At 38.6% G+C, this 21,372-nt stretch overlaps 1 protein-coding gene across 13 annotated transcripts in view; it reads right to left on the bottom strand.

The window, feature by feature from the left end:
- Positions 1-4,729: 4,729 nt before the first annotated feature.
- The window catches only part of unm_hu7910 (un-named hu7910), a 30,412-nt gene continuing 13,769 nt past the window's right edge, over positions 4,730-21,372 (bottom strand). For 3 of the 13 annotated variants that reach the window (XM_083542156.1, XM_083542145.1, XM_083542155.1), the window contains 19 exons: positions 16,046-16,084; positions 12,857-12,970; positions 12,437-12,472; positions 11,753-11,782; positions 11,611-11,646; positions 11,430-11,492; positions 11,315-11,344; positions 11,029-11,196; positions 10,199-10,284; positions 10,025-10,111; positions 9,756-9,906; positions 9,546-9,682; positions 9,118-9,216; positions 8,932-9,021; positions 8,697-8,837; positions 7,614-7,749; positions 7,407-7,498; positions 6,199-6,332; positions 4,730-6,060 (listed from right to left, as the gene is read on the bottom strand). In XM_083542156.1, coding sequence (XP_083398282.1) covers positions 5,910-6,060; positions 6,199-6,332; positions 7,407-7,498; positions 7,614-7,749; positions 8,697-8,837; positions 8,932-9,021; positions 9,118-9,216; positions 9,546-9,682; positions 9,756-9,906; positions 10,025-10,111; positions 10,199-10,284; positions 11,029-11,196; positions 11,315-11,344; positions 11,430-11,492; positions 11,611-11,646; positions 11,753-11,782; positions 12,437-12,472; positions 12,857-12,970; positions 16,046-16,084 — 1,820 coding nt within the window. In that variant the 3' untranslated portion in view covers positions 4,730-5,909. Of the gene's footprint in view, positions 6,061-6,198; positions 6,333-7,406; positions 7,499-7,613; positions 7,750-8,696; positions 8,838-8,931; positions 9,022-9,117; positions 9,217-9,545; positions 9,683-9,755; positions 9,907-10,024; positions 10,112-10,198; positions 10,285-11,028; positions 11,197-11,314; positions 11,345-11,429; positions 11,493-11,610; positions 11,647-11,752; positions 11,783-12,436; positions 12,473-12,856; positions 12,971-16,045; positions 16,085-16,337; positions 19,556-21,372 lie in introns of those variants that run through there. The other 10 variants (XM_083542144.1, XM_083542149.1, XM_083542147.1 and 7 more) reach the window with 9 other exon arrangements.

Genomic DNA, 21,372 nt, shown 5'->3' with positions numbered 1-21,372 from the left:
ATGGGTTAAGGTTGGTATCTTGCTGGTGGTGGGGATCATGGTTCGAGTCTTGGTTTTTACAATGTGGGTTCAACTTGTGCTACTTACATTTGTTTTTGCTTCCTACATCTTTCTTTACTGTTAAATTCTTGTGTTGATGGTTTGAAAAGAATGATAAACCTGCTCTAATCAAGCTTCCTATCCTGTTTTTTTCTGATGGCTTAGTGGGTTAAGGCTGGTACTTTGCTAATGTTGGTGGTCAGGGTTCAATCCTGGCTTTCTGTCTGCTAGTCATGAGGTAGGTTAAATTCCTGATTACTACATCTTCGTGTTCTTGTTTTGATGGGTTAAAAAGAAAGATAGACATGCTCTAAACAAGCTTCCCAGCTTGTCCTTCCTGGTGGTTCAGTGGGTTAATGCTGGTGCCTTGCTAATGGTGTGAATCACGGTTCGAGTCCTGCTTTGTCCATGCTAGTCACGTCATGGGTTTGCTTTCTATGTCTGTCTTTAGCATTATATTCTTGTGTTGATGGTTTGAAAGAAAAGATAGACCTACTCTAAACAATCGTCGCAGCCGGTCCTTCCCGATGGTTCAGTGGGTTAAGACTGGCATTTCGCTGTTAGTGGGGTTCAGGGTTCGAATCCTGCTTTCTGTGTTTCTGTCTGGTCTGAATTTCTTGCTTTGAAGCATGAAACAAACGATAAACCCCCCCAAAAAAAGAAGGTGTGTTGTGGGACTTGATGGCTTTGTGATAAAAGCCTTGCCTCTGAGCTCAGAGGTTGCTGGTTCGACTCTGGCTTGTCCCCACAGTGGGTAAGCTTTGTGGAAAGTAGTGTCTGGTGAGCAATGAGGTAGTTGACTGTAAACAAAGGCTGTGAATACTTGCTGCTTCACAGCCTCAGAAAAAGTGTAGGTGATAGGTTTTTGGCAGAATTTTTACCTATATATGCAAAACTAAGTCGATTCTTTTTTTAACGTTTTTGCTTCATAACCCCCTGTTTTCAGCTTCTCAGACACCGGGGGGGCAGATGCCTGGATATTGCCCCCCTGCTTCAGGATACACCCTCCGAAACCACATCCAACCTTCCACGCAGCCATTTCTAACACCTTCCTTACTACAGCCAACGGAACCTTCCACACTCTTAACTTTGAGCCCTGGCCGGGGTTTGAACCGGCAACCTCTCAACCCAGAGGTAAAGCTCTTCCAATTGAGCCACAGGATCTCCTGCAAGAACCTGATTTTTAGGACCTTTTTTGTTTAAAAAAAAAACTTTTTAAAGAATTTAAAGGAAAGCTAAGGGGTAGGAATCGAACCGGGTAAGTCAGATAGCAGCGACCACTTCACTGACCATTACACCAACAAAGAAGAGGCAAAAAAGCCTTTGCTTATTGGACTCTTGGTTTTTTTATAGTTAGGAGACTAGTGTTTTCTCTTAGATCATGATGGTAGAGGGTCAGAACTTCTCCTTCCTGTACATTCTCTCAGTAATTCGAAGTCTATGAGAAGTGACTCAGGTACAAGAACCACATCTCCAACACCTGCACCACTGATATACCATGATTTGCCAGCAACCAATTTTAATGATCTTTCATTGTTCTGTTTTTAAAAACTTCTTATAATATTCGATTTGAAACTAGAGGTAAGAATCGAACCAGGGAAGTCTTTCATCATAGATCACTAATGGCATTACTTCAAAACTCAAAACTTTGTTAGACATGTAAATAAGCAGGAAAGACAGAGACAAAGAGACACAGACACAGCTTTAGAAAAATTAAGAAACAAATAGAGAGACAGCAAGAGAGAGACATATACAGTGAGACAGAGACATTTACTAAAAGAGACACAGAGACAATTAGATAGAGAAAATAGAGAGACAAAGATAGCGAGATATAGCCACTTCCTGTTGGAAGTGTTTATCCCGAGCGACTCTTAATGATCTCATTTACTAAATGAGCAGTAGTGAGTTAAGGGCTTGCTCAGGTGCCCAAAACTGGCAGCTTGGAGGTGTTAAACATGTATCATATGTACAGCATGTGATATGTATGTAAGCATATGTACGGTGTTTAAATATAAAGGCTATATCAGTGCAGAGATGTGTGGACATCATTAAGAGTATTTGCTATGTTTCCACATGGACAGTTAATGAGGTGACACCGGAGAAAATGCACCTCTTCAGATCAAGTCAGGAAGCTTTTTTATATATATATATATATATATATATATATATATATATATATATATATATATATATATATATATATATATATATATTTATATAAAATTATAGACATTTTACAGATTTAAATGATGTATTGTTTTTATCTGTAAAAACATATATAGAACACAAGCAGAGAAAAGATGATGATGATCAGGAATGTGTCTGTTCTCAGTCATGTTTACATCACTGACTCCCTCTGTCTCATCCACATTAACCCCAAACTTCTTACTGCCTTCTGTGGTGAGTGAGAGTCAGGACTTTATACACCAGTGGATTGAAAAAGACGCGCAATGACAGGAAATCGGTTGTTCGGCTGAAATCGGCGCGCAGTGAAAATAAAAAAATAATATTTTACCAAATCAATGGATTAAAACTAAAGTAACGAGTCTGTTTTGAAAATGTAAGAAGTAAAAAGTACAGATATTTGTGTAAAAATTTAATGAGTAAAAGTAGAAAAAATCTACTTAAGTACAGTAACGAAGTATTTGTACTTCGTTACTTCCCACCTCTGATGCAGAGTGTAACAAATGGAGGCATGACCATGATAGACATTTGTAGGTTTGTTCCAAAGGAATGTTTTGAAAATGATGCGTTCAAGAAGACCTTTCAAAAGACACTGCTCTTAAGATTCTATTGTGCTGTTTTGATGCTGAATTTCAAACATGTTTGCAGGAGCAGGAGGACCTGAATGTAGGTCTGGTTTAAGCTATAACATTACATTAGTAATAAAATAAAGCTGCGAGACGTATTTTCCGGGGGTAAGCAATAAGACTCGGTGAGCCACACATTCAACAGATGTGCTATAGTTTTTGTTTTGCAATCACAAGATACACAAAGGGAAAAGAATTCAAGCACATCTGTGGACAGTGGTGGAATTCTGAGACTCTATTAAGAAATTTCAAGATGAACAAACATGCAGCAGGGTGACATTGATGCTGCAGCTACTGCTGTGACCTGTGCTGGTGTCTTGCTAATTTTAAAGTGTGCCCGTGTTTACTAAAGCAAACTACTCCTGCTTTGCTTCGGGACACGTTTATGTACATGCCTACCACGTTTTGTGCTAGATATAGCTATAGATATAGCTTCACTTCCTGTTTGGAAGTTGTCATTTAAAGACCCATTCAGTTTTGAGGTATTTAAAATTCCTTTGTGAGGCTTACTCTGAAGATGAACTTTGGTGACCCATTTGGTGGACATTTATAAAAGGAGTTTATAAAATGTATTACATTAGTTTTGATCCGTTTGATTATCTTGACCCTAGACATTTGGAAACGTCTTAAATATTTAAATTTTTGTTCATTTTAGAGACATGGTATTAAAAATATATATATAAAAACCCAAATTTGACCTAATGATGGCGCTAGAGCAGAGGTGCCCAAACTTTTCCTTATGAAGGGCCAAAACAATTGAGGTCCGTGGGCCAAAAGTAAATGTTTGAATGGAAGTAAATGTTCTTGTTGCAAGATTTTGAGAAAGCATTTCTTTCATAACAATGAATATTGTATTCTATCAAAACAGTAATCGAATGCAAAGTATGCATTCAAATTGGCGTCAGTAAAAACAAAAAATAATTCATTCATTCATTCATTTTCTCCCGCTTATCTGTAATTCAGGTCGCGGGGGCAGCAGTCTAGGCAGGCCCCCGCCTTCGACTGCTGCCCAATACTCACAGCACCGTCCCTTACGGTCCCTTCTGCAGGTGGTGAGCCCACGGGAAGACAAAAAATAATCATCTTGCCAATTAAAAAAAATATAAAAATGTCACTGCTTCAGTCTCTCCACAATTATCGCGAATCGCAAGCAACGTGCGTTAAAAAAGTAACATTTCAGATACATTTTATCTTTACTTTCAATTGACATTTTTTGCAGCTTAATTATGGTAAATGCCAAATTAGGAATAAAGATTTGTGTCGGTGGCATTTTCTTTTTCCTTTCTTCTCCCCTCTTCTCTTATATGGCATGGTGGGCCAAATCAAAGATCAGCATGGGCCGACTTTGGTCAACAGGCATCTCTGTGCTATTATGTATATATAGTTGTTCAGAATGCTCCTTAAATCCCTCCCCATTCAGTGTACCAAATTTCACATCATTTTAGCAGATGGTTCTAACAAAGACACCCTGGCCAGAAGAACAAGATAAAGGTGGATGTTATCAGGCATTTTTGGCACTTGGCCTCCAAAATAGAACTAAAATCAACACTGCTGGTGTTATTTGCTGCGGAAAAATAAATCCTGATGTAGGTTTTATTAGTTAATAAGTTGTGTGCAATAATTGTTTTTCTCTGCACGTTTGCAGCAGCAAAAACGTTTAAAACATTGAAGGGCAGCTTCTAAATAAAACTAGTGGTTGTGTGGGAGAGTTTTTGCGTTATCAAATTATATGCAAGTGTGTTCCAAATTGTCCTTATTTTCCCTTCAGGAAATCCCATTTTGAAAAGGTGGAACCTTATATTGAGCAGTGCATAATCTTTTCACAATCAAACCATCAAATCCACTGAATTCCATAGAACATCCAATCCAGGCAATTCAAATTTAAGGATACAAGATATATTTTATTAAATTCAAATTACACTTGTATTTATTTGATACAAAAATAATGGTTGTTTAGGCTTTACATTGCGTGACTTGTGAAACCTGACAAGTGCAGATATAAGGCACAGGTTATAAATGACAGATAGGTGTGTTTCAGCTACACACATCTTCTCACACACACACACACACACACACACACGCGCACACACACACACACACACACACACCTCTTGAATACATGTAGTGCAAAGTCACATTTTTTTTTTATCTTTACAAAATGTGTTTGACCTCGAGTGGCATTTTCTAATACACTCGTTGTCCACTTTATTAGGTACACCAGTACATCTATGCAGTTTTGTAATCAATCCTACTACCTAATAATCTAATATTCAATATCTTGTTGAAGCAAGAAATTAGAGAAGACTGACTGGCTTTAAGCTGACAGAACGTCTATCGTAATTCAAATAAGCACATTGTACAACTGTGGTAAGCAGAAAAGTATCTCTAATCACACAACACATCAGGTATCACTCCCGCCAGCCAATAACAGCAATCCGACGCAATCAATGCCACACTGAAACTGGACAGTCCAGGTGATTTATATCCCCACTAATAATGGTTTGATTGGATGACTGTGTACCAATGATTCTTGCTATGGGCTCAAGATTGACTTGGACATTAAGCATGAAGCACATGATGTGTATCTGCATGATTTTATGTATCATAGTACAGGTGTTCCTAATAAAGTAGACAGTAAGTGTATATTCAAGTACATTTTCAGTAATATGCATTGTTGTTGTTTTTTTTTACCTTCATCGGTCGACAATCACGCAAGTCCTATTGCATAACATTTCAAGTTGGGCCATTTCAGTGATCATATCTGTAAAACGTATTTTTTTTTTCTTATTTTATGCACCCATTTAATTGGTCGTGCATATGCCAATATTTGCTAAACATCTGTTCTTCCCCTTGAAAACTTCAATACAAAAGGACACTAGAAGGACAACAATCATTACACATGTTCTTCATAAAATCACAATTAAATTACGCGATCAGAAACACAGCAAATATTCACGTGGCATTTTGTTCAGCACGAGAGATCAGCCGGAGGTCAGGGTTTGGTTGTGGCTGAAATTAGCTGAGACATCACAGTAAGTTTTTTGCAGTTGATTTGAAGCTTTATATGGGGGATAAGGCCTGCCTCTGCGATTGGCTGAGTTCTGGATGCCAGACGTCTACAATGAAGATGAGCCGGTAGCTGTCTGCATCCTGCCACACTTCGTGCTCGAACGAATCGTCAAATATCAACACCTTACCCTCTTCCCACTCTCTGCGACACACATGCACAGATTTTGTCAGTGAACGTTATCTTAAATGTAACATACTGAACATACTGTTAGTTTATACTTCATTATTGTTGTAATGAATTCATTAGTGTTGTAATGTGAATTGTTTGCTGGTAACTGACCGGGTCTGGTCCGTGCAGCGGATTCGACAACCTTTAGCGGGAATGACGAGACCCAGGTGCATACGTAGACGACAGTTAGTGGGTCCGGTGTGAGGCCATACATGTGTGCCAGGCTGCATCACTGAAAACTTGATCTGAAGCAGGTGATAAAATAGTGAGAATCGAAAGACATTCACAAAATGCTACACACATTTTCTTTATATAATTACAAAGCATTTATACTCCTGGGCTAAGCCCAAAAAAACAAATATCAAAAAATTAGCACAAATAAAGCAAACACACTCTTAAGAGCTCATGTGACACCATTTCCTCCTTTACTGCAGTGAACTGTTAAAATGCTAGAAATAAGGGACTTCCTTTATAAGTTCTACTTGTGTACTAATACAAACTCTTAAATTACAAAATCTTGATACAAAATATATTTTGGAAAGTTTTTTTTTCCTGAAAGAAATTCGTTACTTGGTTATCTGCCCCACCTAATGGAGCCCATCAAACACCTGAGAACAAGCTCCTAAATGGAACTAGGACTAAAAAAACTAAATGCTTTTAATTTCAAGTGGTAGAAGTGGAAGCGCAATTGTTAAGGCTTTAAATTACTGATTGAAAGGTTTTGGGTTTAAGCCCCAGCACTGCCAAGTTGTCACTGTTGGGCCCTTTACACTTTCCTCTTCCAGGGGCACTGTATCATGGCTGACCTTGTGCTCCGACCTGAGCTTCCTAATAAGCCGGGATATGCGAAGAAAGAATTTCACTGTGTGGTAATGTATATGTGACAAATAAAAGGATCCTAATCTTGACTAATGTTCAGTAATTTATTCTTAAAACTATTAAAACCTTCATATTTTAACATTTGTGGCTTGGATCATTCCTTTTTGCTCAGATGTTTAATTATTTCTAACCCAACAGTTTTCCCACAGTTCAAAATGTCATGAATTGAATCCCGATTGTTATATAAGATATAAAATACATCGTATGGTAAAAATATTTACTAGGCACAAACATGTAATGAATTATACATTGTGTTTACTTTGCAACAATTATGAAATGATTTATAATAAATTAAATAACATCTATGTACTCGAACTAGTTCTCTGCAAGAATTGGAAATCTCTTTACCACACGTATGTGCAATTTAAGCAGTGAGAATCGGCATGGTCTAGCACAGATGGTAAACCGTCTAAGTGTAGTTGTACTTGAAGGAGCTCTACCTGACCCCTCTTGCAAGTGATGGCCTCTTTGAAACGTTCCAGCAAAGCACAAGTTTTGGGAACGTTCTGACATGAAGAACCAGCTTTCCGTCCTGAAAGACAGATAGTGTTTATATACAGGAGCGTCATAATTCGCACCACAATGCCAACGTGTGACACATAAGCAATGTGTAAGTGCTTGTATGTTGGACTGTGTGTATATATTACCCTGCTGCCACAGAGTAAACTGGCCCCAGTCTCCTGTCTCTCTCAGATTTTCATCTTCAGGCAAGAAGAGCCCACTGCTACTGTCCAGGATAGTTAATGCTTCATCTCTAATGGTCAGCCAGTTCCGCTCTAGGGTCTACGTAAACACATATGAGATATAAACACGCACAATTAAGATAACTGAAAGATTTAGTGACGAGAGCAATTATACAAAACCAATACGCCTCATGTATACCTATATTATATAATTATGTGGCAACTAATTCACAACTCAGGAAAAATATTAAAATCACCCCAAAAATATTATAAGATGTGAATATGAGATACATAGAAACAACATTTTTAGATTCTGTTTACTGTTCTAAATGAATAGTACAAGAGTTTTTTTAATACTAATTAATTAAACACAAATACATATACACACACACACACACACACACACTCACATACATAATTAATGTCATTATATCTAATGACATTACTACAACCCCCCCAATCCCCCCCAATAAGTTTGGACACACCTTCTCATTCAAAGAGTTTTCTTTATTTTCATGACTATGAAAATTGTAGAGTCACACTGAAGGCATCAAGGGCTATTTGACCAAGAAGGAGAGTGATGGGGTGCTGCGCCAGATGACCTGGCCTCCACAGTCACCGGACCTGAACCCAATCGAGATGGTTTAGGGGTGAGCTGGACCGCAGAGTGAAGGCAAAAGGGCCAACAAGTGCCAAGCATCTCTCGGGGAACTCCTTCAAGACTGTTGGAAGACCATTTCAGGTGACTACCTCTTGAAGCTCATCAAGAGAATGCCAAGAGTGTGCAAAGCAGTAATCAAAGCAAAAGGTGGCTACTTTGAAGAACCTAGAATATGACATTTTTCAGTTGTTTCACACTTTTTTGTTATGTATATAATTCCATATATAATTCCACGTGTTAATTCATAGTTTTGATGCCTTCAGTGTGAATCTACAATTTTCATAGTCATTAAAATAAAGAAAACTCTTTGAATGAGAAGGTGTGTCCAAACTTTTGGTCTGTACTGTATATATATATATATATATATATATATGAATATTCAGTACCCGAACAAGGTCAGTGTATCCAGTTTCTTTGGCTGTCCACCACGGTTGCGCTCGCAGTCCAGCCACATTATACAGTGAGCGCTGCCAGACAGAGGCAAAATGTCCGTGTCGGTAGCCGGTCTCGTACCATTCATACGCCTGCTGTAGAAATGCACACACAAAATCATTACCTTTCATTTGTAGGATTCGGTTAAGGGTAACGAAGTGAAAGTCTTTCTTTTTGGCAGCAACTTACCTTCTGGTCTCCCACTCTTTGCAGTGCATCCCCAAGGTGAAAATAAAACCTTCCATCATCAGTTCCTGGTGCTTTAGACTCTAAACCCTCCTAAACATGGACACACACAAACACACACACTTGACAGTGTATCTACTGCGTGTTAACGCATGACTGTACTTCCTACCTTTAGGTAAGGTTTCGTACCTTTAGGTAAGGTATGCTCTCTGCTATCTTGTTTTCTGACTTGAGAATAAATCCATAATGCACTTTTGCAAATCCATCATCAGAAGCCATATCCAGAACCTTGAATGGTAAAAATTAAGCAGGAAATTATATTTTTTCCTAATCTAAACAGTCCCTGTTTAAAAGTGTTCATGCTCATCCTAGTACTATACAGGGATATTCAAAAGAATGAACCGATTTCATTACGCAATATTTTATTAAGGAAAAGTAATACAAAACTCCAGCCAAGTCACAAGTATTATACTCACAATCAACTTAGATAACTTCTCTTTCAGATGGTCACTAACTCATTCCATGACGATGCTTGAGAACTGAAGCAATGCGTTATGATTTTGGTTCATTCTTTTTGAATAGCCCTGTATATATATATATCTATATAAAAACTCTACCTCCTCATAGATCTGTTTTGCACCCTTGTTATCACCAATCAGAAGATGAGCCACCCCTAGATCGTTCTTCAAAGTGATGTCCTCTGGAAAAATCCGCACAAGCCTTTCCAGTGTAGCTAAAGAGCCCTTTGTGCGTCCTGTTAAGAAATATGCCTTCAGAATTGACCTAGAGATGTGTATGTGAGGACGTGTGAGTGCACATGTACTTACCCAGGAACTGCTGTCTGTCAGCACTTCTTTTTAACGCGGCTTTGATAAGGTCTGCAGGAGCATCTGAAAGCTCTGCTGCCTCCCTGTACGTGTTAACAGCCTTCAGGAGCATCTCATTACTACGCAACTTCTCAGCCATATCGTCCTCGGCCTGGGAAACCACAAATAATGCACCGGGCCAAATCTTAATATCTACCGAAGAATCTATCGTGTGCTTGATGTGATTGTGTAAGTAAGCTATGCTCTAGTTTCTCATCCAAATCTGTTACCTGAGCTTTGCCATAGCGACTCCTGGGACTTTGAGGGTATTTCTGCGCAAGGGCTTCAAAAGCTTGCAGAGCTTCTTCAACTTTACCCTAAACATTGAAACCAAAAACACATTAAAAAGCAACAACAACAACAAAAAATTCTAAATCTACAAATTTTTCAATAAAATTGGTTACCTTTTTACGTAGTTTTTCGGCTGCGTTGATTTCGGATTTAATTTTTTTGTCAGATTTATTGAGGAGATTTGGCTTTGTCTTCTTAACTGTAAACATTTCACAAGCAGACATACAGACTTCAATAAAGCCAAATACAGTGGAACCCGGTTATCTCGCCCTCGGTTACCTCGACAACCCTATTAAGTCGACGTTTTTGAAGTGGAACCGCCAAATTCTCGCTTTTTCTAAGCATTTTTTATCGGTTATGTTTTTTATTACGCCGAACCCTGATATCTCGAGCACAAGGGGGGAGAAATTTGCCATTTAACGTCGGTTATCTCGGTGCAGCCGCAGAAGAACTCGCGAAAGTGGCGGAAAAATCAAGCCTTACAGATGCTCCAGGTGTTGTATTGTATACTGGTGAATCTCTGCTGTTAGTTAGTGCACATATACCTTTTGTTGTTAAATGTTATGCGATGAACGGGAGGCGAGAAAACACCTGCCACGCTGAAGGGGGCCGAAGGGGGCGTGGCAGGTGGATTCCTGACAGATAAACATGTACTGTATGTATTTTTATAGCATGCCTTCATCAAACAAATCGCGGCAACGCTGTTGTGTAAAAAAACCCTTTAAAAACACGTGCATGCACATTCTCATTTATTAACGCACGTCATGTACATAAAGAAATTTCAAGCACGTTAATATATTGCCGCCATATTGATTTTCGTTTATCTCGATCATTGGTTATCTCGATGCTTTTTGGCAACCCCCTAGGACATCGACATAACCGGGTTCCACTGTATTGATATGCCTGAATTAAGCAGATATTTTGGTAGCTTAAAATCACTCACCCTCTGTTTCTGGTGCAGTCCCTGGTGTAGGTTTAGGTGCAGACTCAGAAGTACTCTGAGGTTTGGATGTTTCTGGTATCTCTGGTGTCACTTCAGGTGCAACTGTAGGTTCAGGCTCATGCGTCATCTCTGGAGATTTATTTTCAGGTGTATCTTCTGGTGTAGATCCTAGAGAAGTTTATTACAAAGTAATTTTCTACTACTACTACTACAACAACAAATAATAATAATAATAATAATAGGAAGAAGAAAAGGGAGCATTTAATGTGAAAATAGTGAAACCTGCCTTTATTGTCATCAGCTAGAATATCCGCAACTAACATATTGGAGGATACAAAAAAACATAAGTGAATACTGTAATAATGAATTAAATATATATAATATATTTCAATGCAACCTACGCTCTTGTTCTAGCTGTTTATTATACAACTCTTCACTCTGGTATCTTTCCGTTGCAGACAGCTCTAAAAAAAAAAGAAAAAAGAAAGAAACAAAATAAAAGGAGCGAGAGCACACAAATCAAACTTTAACATGACAATAGGAACAAAGGACTATCAGAGAGACCAGCATATGAAAACTTACCTAATGTTTCCTCCGGTGAAGCCTCTACAACTAATTCTGAAACACACAAACTGCTTAATACAACAACAATAATAATACTAAAAATAAGTAGTAGTATACGTTTAGTCACATCAATAATGTTCCATGATGGCAGAAATCTCACCTCCAGTGCTGTCAATGCTTTCTTGTGAATCTTGTGAGGAGGAGGGAAAAGAAAAGAGTTGAAAACAGATGAGGATCTTTAAAAGTCAAGTTTCATTTAAAACGATGAGAGTAAATCCTCAGCTAAGCCAATTTATTACGATACAATAAAATCAATTGATTTTGAAATAAAGTAAATTGATATATATATATATATATATATATATATATATATATATATATATATATATTATATGTATGTATGTATGTATGTATGTATGTATGTGTGTGTGTGTGTATATTATATATATACACATATACACACACACACACACACACACACACACACACACACACACACACACACACACACACACACACACACACACACACACACATACATACATACATACATATACAGTACAGACCAAAAGTTTGGACACACCTGCCCATTCAAAGAGTTTTCTTTATTTTCATGACTATGAAAATTGTAGATTCACACTGAAGGCATCAAAACTATGAATTAACACATGTGGAATTATATACATAACAAAAAAGTGTGAAACAACTGAAAATATGTCATACTGTAGGTTCTTCAAACTTTTGGTCTGTACAGTATATATAATATATATAAACTTTTGGTCTGTACTGTGTATATATATATACTTAACTCAAATAAATATAATTAACAGAAATTTTGACTAACCAAAGGGTTGAAAAGATGATGGTGCAGCTGCCTTGTCTGCAAAGACACCAAGAACAGTTAAAAAAAACTAAAAGAATCCAGCACGAATCTTTACCTTATGCAGTCTGTAAATAAGTAATAGATAGCAATATGTTACTACAGCAGTTTTAACATCAACAGCAGCAGATACGTTTTAGGGAATATAAGTTTTGAAAATCGTCAGGACCCAAACTGTACAGAACGCATTTTTAACAGCAAAGTTACAATTCATAGTGAGCTCGCGCTGTTTTATTTTTTTTTATGCCTCACAATGTATCATAAAGAGGCACCAGTAAATAAAAAAAAATAAAAACACAGTATCAATAAAAGATTATTTGATTACCAAAAATGACAAGATTTCACTCTAAATAATTCAAATAAATGTAAACAATAACAACATGCCTTGCATAAAGGACTCAAGATGTACAGAGTTGTCCTCTTTCTCTACTTCAGTTTTGATTTCTTTGTCGCTCTCTTCTAGAGGCTCTTCTTCTGCTTTGTGATTAGACGATGCATCTATAAACAGAAAGGAAAAAAAAAGATAACTGAAGCTGCCTAATCAGTAACACCTTCACAATCAGCCCTTCCTGCATCATGTCCCCATATTACATTTAAATTGTAGCTCCACAATAGGAGTATTACACCATTTCTCTTTATAGAGGACAATAAATATCTTACTTTTCAGCTTGAGATTTACTGTCAGACCCTGTAAACTGACCAAAATGTGGCTGCATGCTTTATTTTCAACCTCCACACACCTTATATTAACCTTCGTTCATCCTTTTGTTTCCTGTAGCTTCCACAATATAGAGGCTGATAAATCTGTGCTCTAAAAAATATTTTGTGTTGTGATTTGAGACTTCTGTAAGACTTATCATAAACATCCGAATGTACTGATTGCTATCAAGTAAGTACAGGTTTATTCACATTCTAAAAAAGGCTGCTGTATAGAAACTGCCTCGAAGTGTTTCCTGAGAATCTATAACACCAAAACTGTCACCAGTCTGCTATGCCACAAATAACATGCTGATGACTTGTCCCCTCTTTCCACACCACAACACTTGTGACTATGCGTGGATTTCATCATTTTCAGCATATTTTGCATGCGTCTCATCAAACAGCCAGCAAGAATGAGCTGATATAATATATATATATATATATATATACTTGGCACAATGCAGTCAGACAAGTACCGTACTCCTGGCAACCGCCAAATCCAGACTTGTCCATCGGATTCGTCACTCCAGAGAACACGTCTCCACTGCTCTAGAGTCTAGTAGCAACAAGCTTTACACCACTGGATCGAATGCTTTGCATTGCACTTGGTGATGCAAGGCTTGGATGCAGCTGCTCGACCATGGAAACCCATTTCATGAAGCTCTCTACGCACTGTTCTTCAGCTAATCTGAAGGCCACGTGAAGTTTGGACGTCTGTAGCTATTGACTCTGCGGAAAGTTGGAGACCTCTGCGCACTCGGTATCCGCTGACCCGCTCTGTGATTTTACGTTGCCTGTCGATCCCTTTTGCTTCCACTTGTTATAATACCACTAACAGTTGACTGTGGAATATTTACTGCGAGGAAATTTCACGACTGGACTTTTTGCACAGGTGGCATCCTGTCACGATACCACGCTGGAATTCACTGAGCTCCTGAGAGCAACCTATTCTTTCACAATTGTTTGTAGAAGCGGTCTGCATGCCCAGGTGCTTGATTTTATACACTTGTAACCATGGAAATGCTTGGAACACCTGAATTCAGTTATTTGGATGGGTGAATAAATACTTCTGGCAATATAGTACTTCTTCCACTACATATTCTTCTTGTCTCATTCTGTCTCATATTCTTGTCTCATTTTCTCATTTACATTCTTAGATACCATTCAGGTCAACTGTGGACTCAGTCCATGGTCATCTCAAGACTCAGTGTACCATTCTAACCACAAGGTGTCACCAAAAAAGTGGCTGTTTAATTATTTTCAAAGCTAAGACCTGACCAGTGCCCACCTTCCTAAAGGCATTTATCACACCCAACTCTGAACCACACGCCCTTCATGCGGCGAACAGTGCTCGACTTTACCTGCGATTCCTAAATGTACCAGGAAAACATACCTCAAGCCTCTTTTCGGTGTAAGCAAATAGATGGTGGAATAAACTACACCTAGGTGACCAAATATTTGAGTTACAGCCACTTTGAATTAAAGTTGAAAGACCACTCTCTTTGTGAAGCGATTGAGTTAGCAATTAACTAAAAAAAAAAAAAAAAAAAAAACGACTGTGTTTTCTACAATTGCTGAAGAAACTGTAACCATAAGGCATACTGTTGTATCTGAACTTTTCCACACGGACTGCTCTCAGCTGGTCCTTTAATTCAGGACACAATTGTCCAAAATCCCATTTGTCTTGCAGGTATATAAATAGGTGATCTGGTGTAGGCTTTCCATAAAAGTAAGCCAGAGATGAATCCCCAAACAATCCCTAAAACACCACTGCCCCCACTTCAGTCAAACTATTTGATATGGACCTCATTATTTACAGAGACCACTTTATATTAGATCTACTGCATTATAGAATATATTGTGATGGCATACTCTAATCAGCTTTACTTTCTCAAATGTAGTTTATGCAAACTGTATAAATGAAGGGAATTTAAGACCAGTAGTTACCAGTAGCTGATCCTGATCAATCAACTTAATCAATCCCTCAAACATGCTTTTAAACTTTGTTTGAAAGGACACTAGGAACTGGAACAAGTGGTTACTATCCCTGTCATTTCCAATAATGTTCCTGAAGTCTTACATGCCTTCACTAGGTTTTCCCTATGAGTTTTTCCATGACTAGATGTAACCGTGCCTTGTTTATGAACCTTGACTGTGCTGAAAAGCACCAATAATTGTATTAAAATAAAAGACACAAATATAAGCTTAGATATACTATATTGCCAAAAGTATTAGGTCAACTGGCCATAAGTTTGGTATGTGATTTATGAGCATTGGATTCGACATTTAGTCCCAATTTGCTCTTATAATTCCCTCCACTCTTCTGGGAAGCTGTTCCACTAGATTTTGGAGTGTGCTTATGGATATTTGTGTTCATCAGTCACAAGGGTATTATGAAAGGCAGGTACTGATGTAGGTGAGGAGGCCTGGGGTGCAGTCAGAGTTCAAAGGTGTTGAGTAGGGATGAGTTCAGAGCTCTATAGCAGGCCACTCAAGATCTTTCTCTCCAGAGCATGTAAACCAGATGTTCAAGGAGCTCACTTTGTGCACAGGGGCATCACCATGCTGGAACAGGTTTGGGTTTCCAAGTTCAAGTGAATGCTAAATTGTATTATAGATCATCTAAAGACGTTCTGTACAATTGAGTGCCTATAGCTTTGTGGTAACAGTTTGGAAAATAACCACATATAGCAGGAGAGATGGGTGACCCAATACTTTTGGTAATATAGTGTATAAGAGGGATTGTATATGGAAATATGATCATAAAAGAAACCTGTGACAACCATTGTGTACTGTAAGATAGAAGGAATAAAAGTAAAAGCGTTAGCTCTAGATGAGGAAATTGTGCTGCTTTAATTCTGGTCGTGATCTTACCTGCTGTATGGGGAGGCTCATCCTTCATCTCCTTTAGTCCTGAATGATGTGAGAGAATCAAAACCTTAACCTTATCTATGTATTACTTGTGAAATTACAGACATACAATAAAAAAACCGACACACACACACACACACACACACACACACACACACACACACACACACACACCTGCATGACTGCTTAAGGTGCTATCTGTTGTAGTGCCTTGACTTTCCTTTACCTAAAAGTCAGCACCCTTCTACAATCAGTGCACCTGACAAACAACCAAATAAATTCAGAGCATATCGAATTCAATTCATGAAATACATTTTAATACAGAACAGTTTTCACATTTAACACATCCTTACCAACAATTCCTTAATTACCCTCTACAACAATGTAATAAAAATGTATGTAAACACTACAATTGTTCACCAATACATCATCTTTTTAAATTAGTCGTATAATAATTTACATTTAAATAAAGACAAAAGATAACGTCAATGTTCCGAAAACTAAATATCTATGTATTTTTCACCCTTTTAACAAGGTTAAGAATTCAACTTTGGTAACTGAATTCTTGAAAGAAAAAAATAAAAAATAAAAAGTAAGTAAGAAAGAAAAAAAGGTAGTAGATGTGTAAAACCATCATGTAAATTCTTTCCTCCTAAAATTGTCAGCTGTTACATACGGAGAGGGAAAAAAAACAAACACCTCAGAGCATCAGAATTAAACCAGTTTTAAAATCCAATTAATTATATACATATTCAGCGAAGTTTAATGATATATACACATACATATGTATATAAATAAACCTTTTTTTTAATATCAGACAAAAAAGTTCATTATTTCACAACAGTAAGCAACAAAGCACTTCCTGATTTTAAAATTCAAAACGCATAAATCATAAAAACAAATGTTTTTAAAGCTAATATTAATTCAGCACACAATCAGGAAACATCACAATGATACGTTTTAACACAAGAAAAAGAGAATATATATTTTAGACATATACCCTTTATTCAGGTATTATCATCAATATGCACCAAAAACTTCATTAACCTCCATATGTTCTTTGGACCAACCAAAGCAGAATAGGAGAATGTCGACCTCCAAGTCCTGAACAAACTCCGTGATCAACACTGCATTAAGTGTCAATGTGAAGCGTCTCCAAACTAAAACACATTCAGGAACTAGACCACTATAGACTCAGATGACCTCATCGTATAAGATATTTCTCCTGTACCTTTCGGGTTTTTATCAAACCTTCCAACACATTCGTTTAACTGGTTGTTTTAAAGCTTTTCCAGATGGAAGATTTCAGCAGACCTTTAGTAGACATTTTATCCTTCTTTTTGTGATCCTTAGATTCTGACTGTTTGGGTTCCTTCTCACTTTCTGGTTTTGCGCTTTCTTTTTCTTTTCCGAAGTTCTCTGTCCCAGCCTTTTGTTTAGCTGCCTTTTCTTTTGCTGATTTTTCTTTCTCCACTCTCTCTTGTTCAGCCTTCTCTTTCGCTAGCCTTTCCTTCTCCGCCTTCTCTTTCGCTAGCCTTTCCTTCTCCGCCTTCTCTTTCGCTAGCCTTTCCTTCTCCGCCTTCTCTTTCGCTAGCCTTTCCTTCTCCGCCTTCTCTTTCGCTAGCCTTTCCTTCTCCGCCTTCTCTTTCGCTAGCCTTTCCTTCTCCGCCTTCTCTTTCGCTAGCCTTTCCTTCTCCGCCTTCTCTTTCGCTAGCCTTTCCTTCTCCGCCTTCTCTTTCGCTAGCCTTTCCTTCTCCGCCTTCTCTTTCGCTAGCCTTTCCTTCTCCGCCTTCTCTTTCGCTAGCCTTTCCTTCTCCGCCTTCTCTTTCGCTAGCTTTTCCTTCTCCGCCTTCTCTTTCGCTAGCTTTTCCTTCTCCGCCTTCTCTTTCGCTAGCTTTTCCTTCTCCGCCTTCTCTTTCGCTAGCTTTTCCTTCTCCGCCTTCTCTTTCGCTAGCTTTTCCTTCTCCGCCTTCTCTTTCGCTAGCCTTTCCTTCTCCGCCTTCTCTTTCGCTAGCCTTTCCTTCTCCGCCTTCTCTTTCGCTAGCCTTTCCTTCTCCGCCTTCTCTTTCGCTAGCCTTTCCTTCTCCGCCTTCTCTTTCGCTAGCCTTTCCTTCTCCGCCTTCTCTTTCGCTAGCCTTTCCTTCTCCGCCTTCTCTTTCGCTAGCTTTTCCTTCTCCGCCTTCTCTTTCGCTAGCTTTTCCTTCTCAGCCTTCTCTTTCGCTAGCCTTTCCTTCTCCGCCTTCTCTTTCGCTAGCTTTTCCTTCTCCGCCTTCTCTTTCGCTAGCCTTTCCTTCTCCGCCTTCTCTTTCGCTAGCTTTTCCTTCTCCGCCTTCTCTTTCGCTAGCCTTTCCTTCTCAGCCTTCTCTTTCGCTAGCCTTTCCGTCTCCGCCTTCTCTTTCTCTAGCCTTTCCTTCTCCAGCCTTTCCTTCTCCGCTTTTTCTTTCGCTAGCCTTTCCTTCTCCGCTTTCTCTTTTGCTAGCCTTTCCTTTTCCGCTTTCTCTTTTTCTAGCCTTTCCTTCTCAGCCTTCTCTTTCGCTAGCCTTTCCTTTTCTGCTTTCTCTTTTGCTAGCCTTTCCTTCTCAGCCTTCTCTTTCTCTAGCCTTTCCTTTTCCGCTTTCTCTTTCGCTAGCCTTTCCTGTTCTGCTTTTTCTCTTGCTAACCGTTCCTTTTCCGCTTTCTCTTTCTCTAGCCTTTCCTTTTCCGCTTTCTCTTTCTCTAGCCTTTCCTTTTCCGCTTTCTCTTTCGCTAGCCTTTCCTGTTCTGCTTTTTCTCTTGCTAACCGTTCCTTTTCCGCTTTCTCTTTCTCTAGCCTTTCCTTTTCCGCTTTCTCTTTCTCTAGCCTTTCCTTTTCCGCTTTCTCTTTCTCTAGCCTTTCCTTTTCCGCTTTCTCTTTCGCTAGCCTTTCCTTTTCCGCTCTCTCTTTTGCTAGCCTTTCCTGTTCTGCTCTCTCTTTTGCTAGCCTTTTCTGTTCTGCTCTCTCTTTTTCCAGCCTTTCCTTTTCGGCTCTCTCTTTTTCTGCCTTTTCTTTCGCTAGCCGTTCCTTTTCTGCTCTCTCTTTCTCTGCCTTTTCTTTTGCTAGCTTCTCTGCTTTCTCTTTCTCTGCCTTTTCTTTTGCAAGCTTATCTGCTCGCTCTTGTGCTAGCCTATCTTTTTCTGCTTGTTCTTTTCTGAGCCTTTCCTTGTCAGCTTGCTCTTTAGCCAGCCTTTCCTTTTCGGCCTTCTCCTTAGCAAGCCTTTCTCGCTCAGCTCTTTCTCGCTCAGCCTTCTCTTTGGCTAATCTCACTTCACGCTCCTTCCTTTTTTTCTCTTTAAGTAGTTTAGCCTCAGTTTCCTCTTTCATTTTTTTGGCAGCAAGGTCAGCTTTTCTTTCTTCTTCCTCTCTGGACAGTATGCTTCGGACCTCAGCCAGGGCCATCTTAGCAATCTTTTTTGCCTCAATCTTCTCATGGATTATCCGAAGTTGCTCCTTCAGAGCTGCCTTCAGTTTGTGCCCAATTTTTCTGGTAGAATGCTCTGGATGAGGATGACCAGAAGTGTTTAGTTTGGGGGAACAAATTTGGCACAATCCATGCTAAAATGCAGCTCATGCCCGTGATAGGCTTGTGCGACATACCACTTTAACTTTTCCCAATCCGGTCCCACACTACTACAATATTTAAATGTGCAAATTCAATTTTACCTTTTGAAAATTAAAAGAACATTTCAGATATTTTTTATAGAGGTTACTCTTTATTGAGTTAAACAGCCAATCAATCAGATCTTAAGGTCACTGCTTGGGACATATTTGCATGAAAATGTCAAACTGCATTAAAAGTCCACTAGTTTGTTTATAGACAAGTTAAGCATTTTTACCTCATGGCCATAGTTTCTTAGCCACTGTAGCCTAATAAGTACTGCTGCTTCAGGCTGTTCTGTTGTAAATTTATCTAAATTAAATGTCATCTAAAAAGCTGATGTTTAGAATGACGCTAATGGAAATAGTGTACCGTATTTTCCGGACAATAAGCCGCTACTTTTTTCCCACGCTTTGAACCCCGCAGCTTAAACAATGAAGCGGCTAATTTATGGATTTTTCCAGGGTTTTCCCGGTTTCACAAGCTTCAAGACAAAAAACTGAGCCCTGTAATATTAGACCAATGAAATTGCCAAACGGGTTCAGGTGAACCAATTAAATTCTTTGTATTAAATTGAGCGTGCTCCCACTGAATCAGGCCGCACCACATCATAAATATGGATGAGGTTCCTCTGACGTTTGACCTGCCGCTCACTCGGACTGTCTACAGGAAATGCGAATCATTTATCACGCTGAAAACAACCGGGCATGAAAAAACGCATTTCACCTGTGTTCTGAGCTGCACGGCATCGGGAGAAAAGCTTCACCGATGGTGATTTTTAAACGCACGACGATGCCAAAAGAAAAACTCCCGAAAGAAATTGTTGTGAAAGGAAGGAGGAAGACAGTGAACAATGACTTTCTTGGTAGGCTACTGTTTAAATACAAGCCGTGTAACAGGCACTGTCTTTCATTAAAGCCTGTGTAAAGTTCATTAGTTTCAGTGTAGACACCTGCGGCTTATAGACAGGTGCAGCGTATTTATGTTCAAAATAAAAATCTTTGTCAAATTCAGTGCGGCTTATATTTGGATGCACTTAATAGTCCGGAAAATTTCGGTATATACTCAGCAATCATAAGGCGTTGTTAACAGAGACATTATTAAACCACTGAAAAAGTATTGTTACATTATAGTAGGTCAAAATTAGAGGTGTCAAGTATTAATTGTTAGGGAACATCTAATAAATAAAAATGCTCATGAACACACAGGAACACAACACATTTAAGTCAGTTTTAGGTCGAATTCTAATTTTATAATTTTAGTGTACAGTTTAACAAGTTGAGTTGCTGCAGTAATTTGACATTCACAGATGAAACATAACATTGTTCTAGGTTTCATATCGTAATTCTGCTGAGGAAAAAATCTTCTGGGCCTAATTTTAACTGTGCTAATAAAGAAAACATTAATCGGGGGGTTATGTGGTAATTTTTCCAACCACAGTATTCCATGGCTTATGTGGTATTAGTGTTATGTGGTACTTGTGTTAATGTGCTAAGGGGATGTGTTCCAGGGCTCATGTTAAAAATGTACAAAGCAACTTTTTCCAAGAATCATGTAATAATTGTTCTAAGTAAAAATAGTTCAATGGCTAATGGTGAAATTGTGCTGAGTAAAAATTAGTTCAGGGCTCAGGTTGTAATTATGCTAAACAATTTATTTTCAGGACTCCTGTGGTAATTGCTCTAAGGAAAATTTGTTCTGGGGCTTTTGTGGTAA

Source organism: Silurus aristotelis (assembly GCF_946808225.1).
Source record: "Silurus aristotelis genome assembly, chromosome: 5".
Classification (NCBI taxonomy): Eukaryota; Metazoa; Chordata; class Actinopteri; order Siluriformes; family Siluridae; genus Silurus; species Silurus aristotelis.
This window is presented reverse-complemented; position numbering and strand designations above follow the sequence as displayed.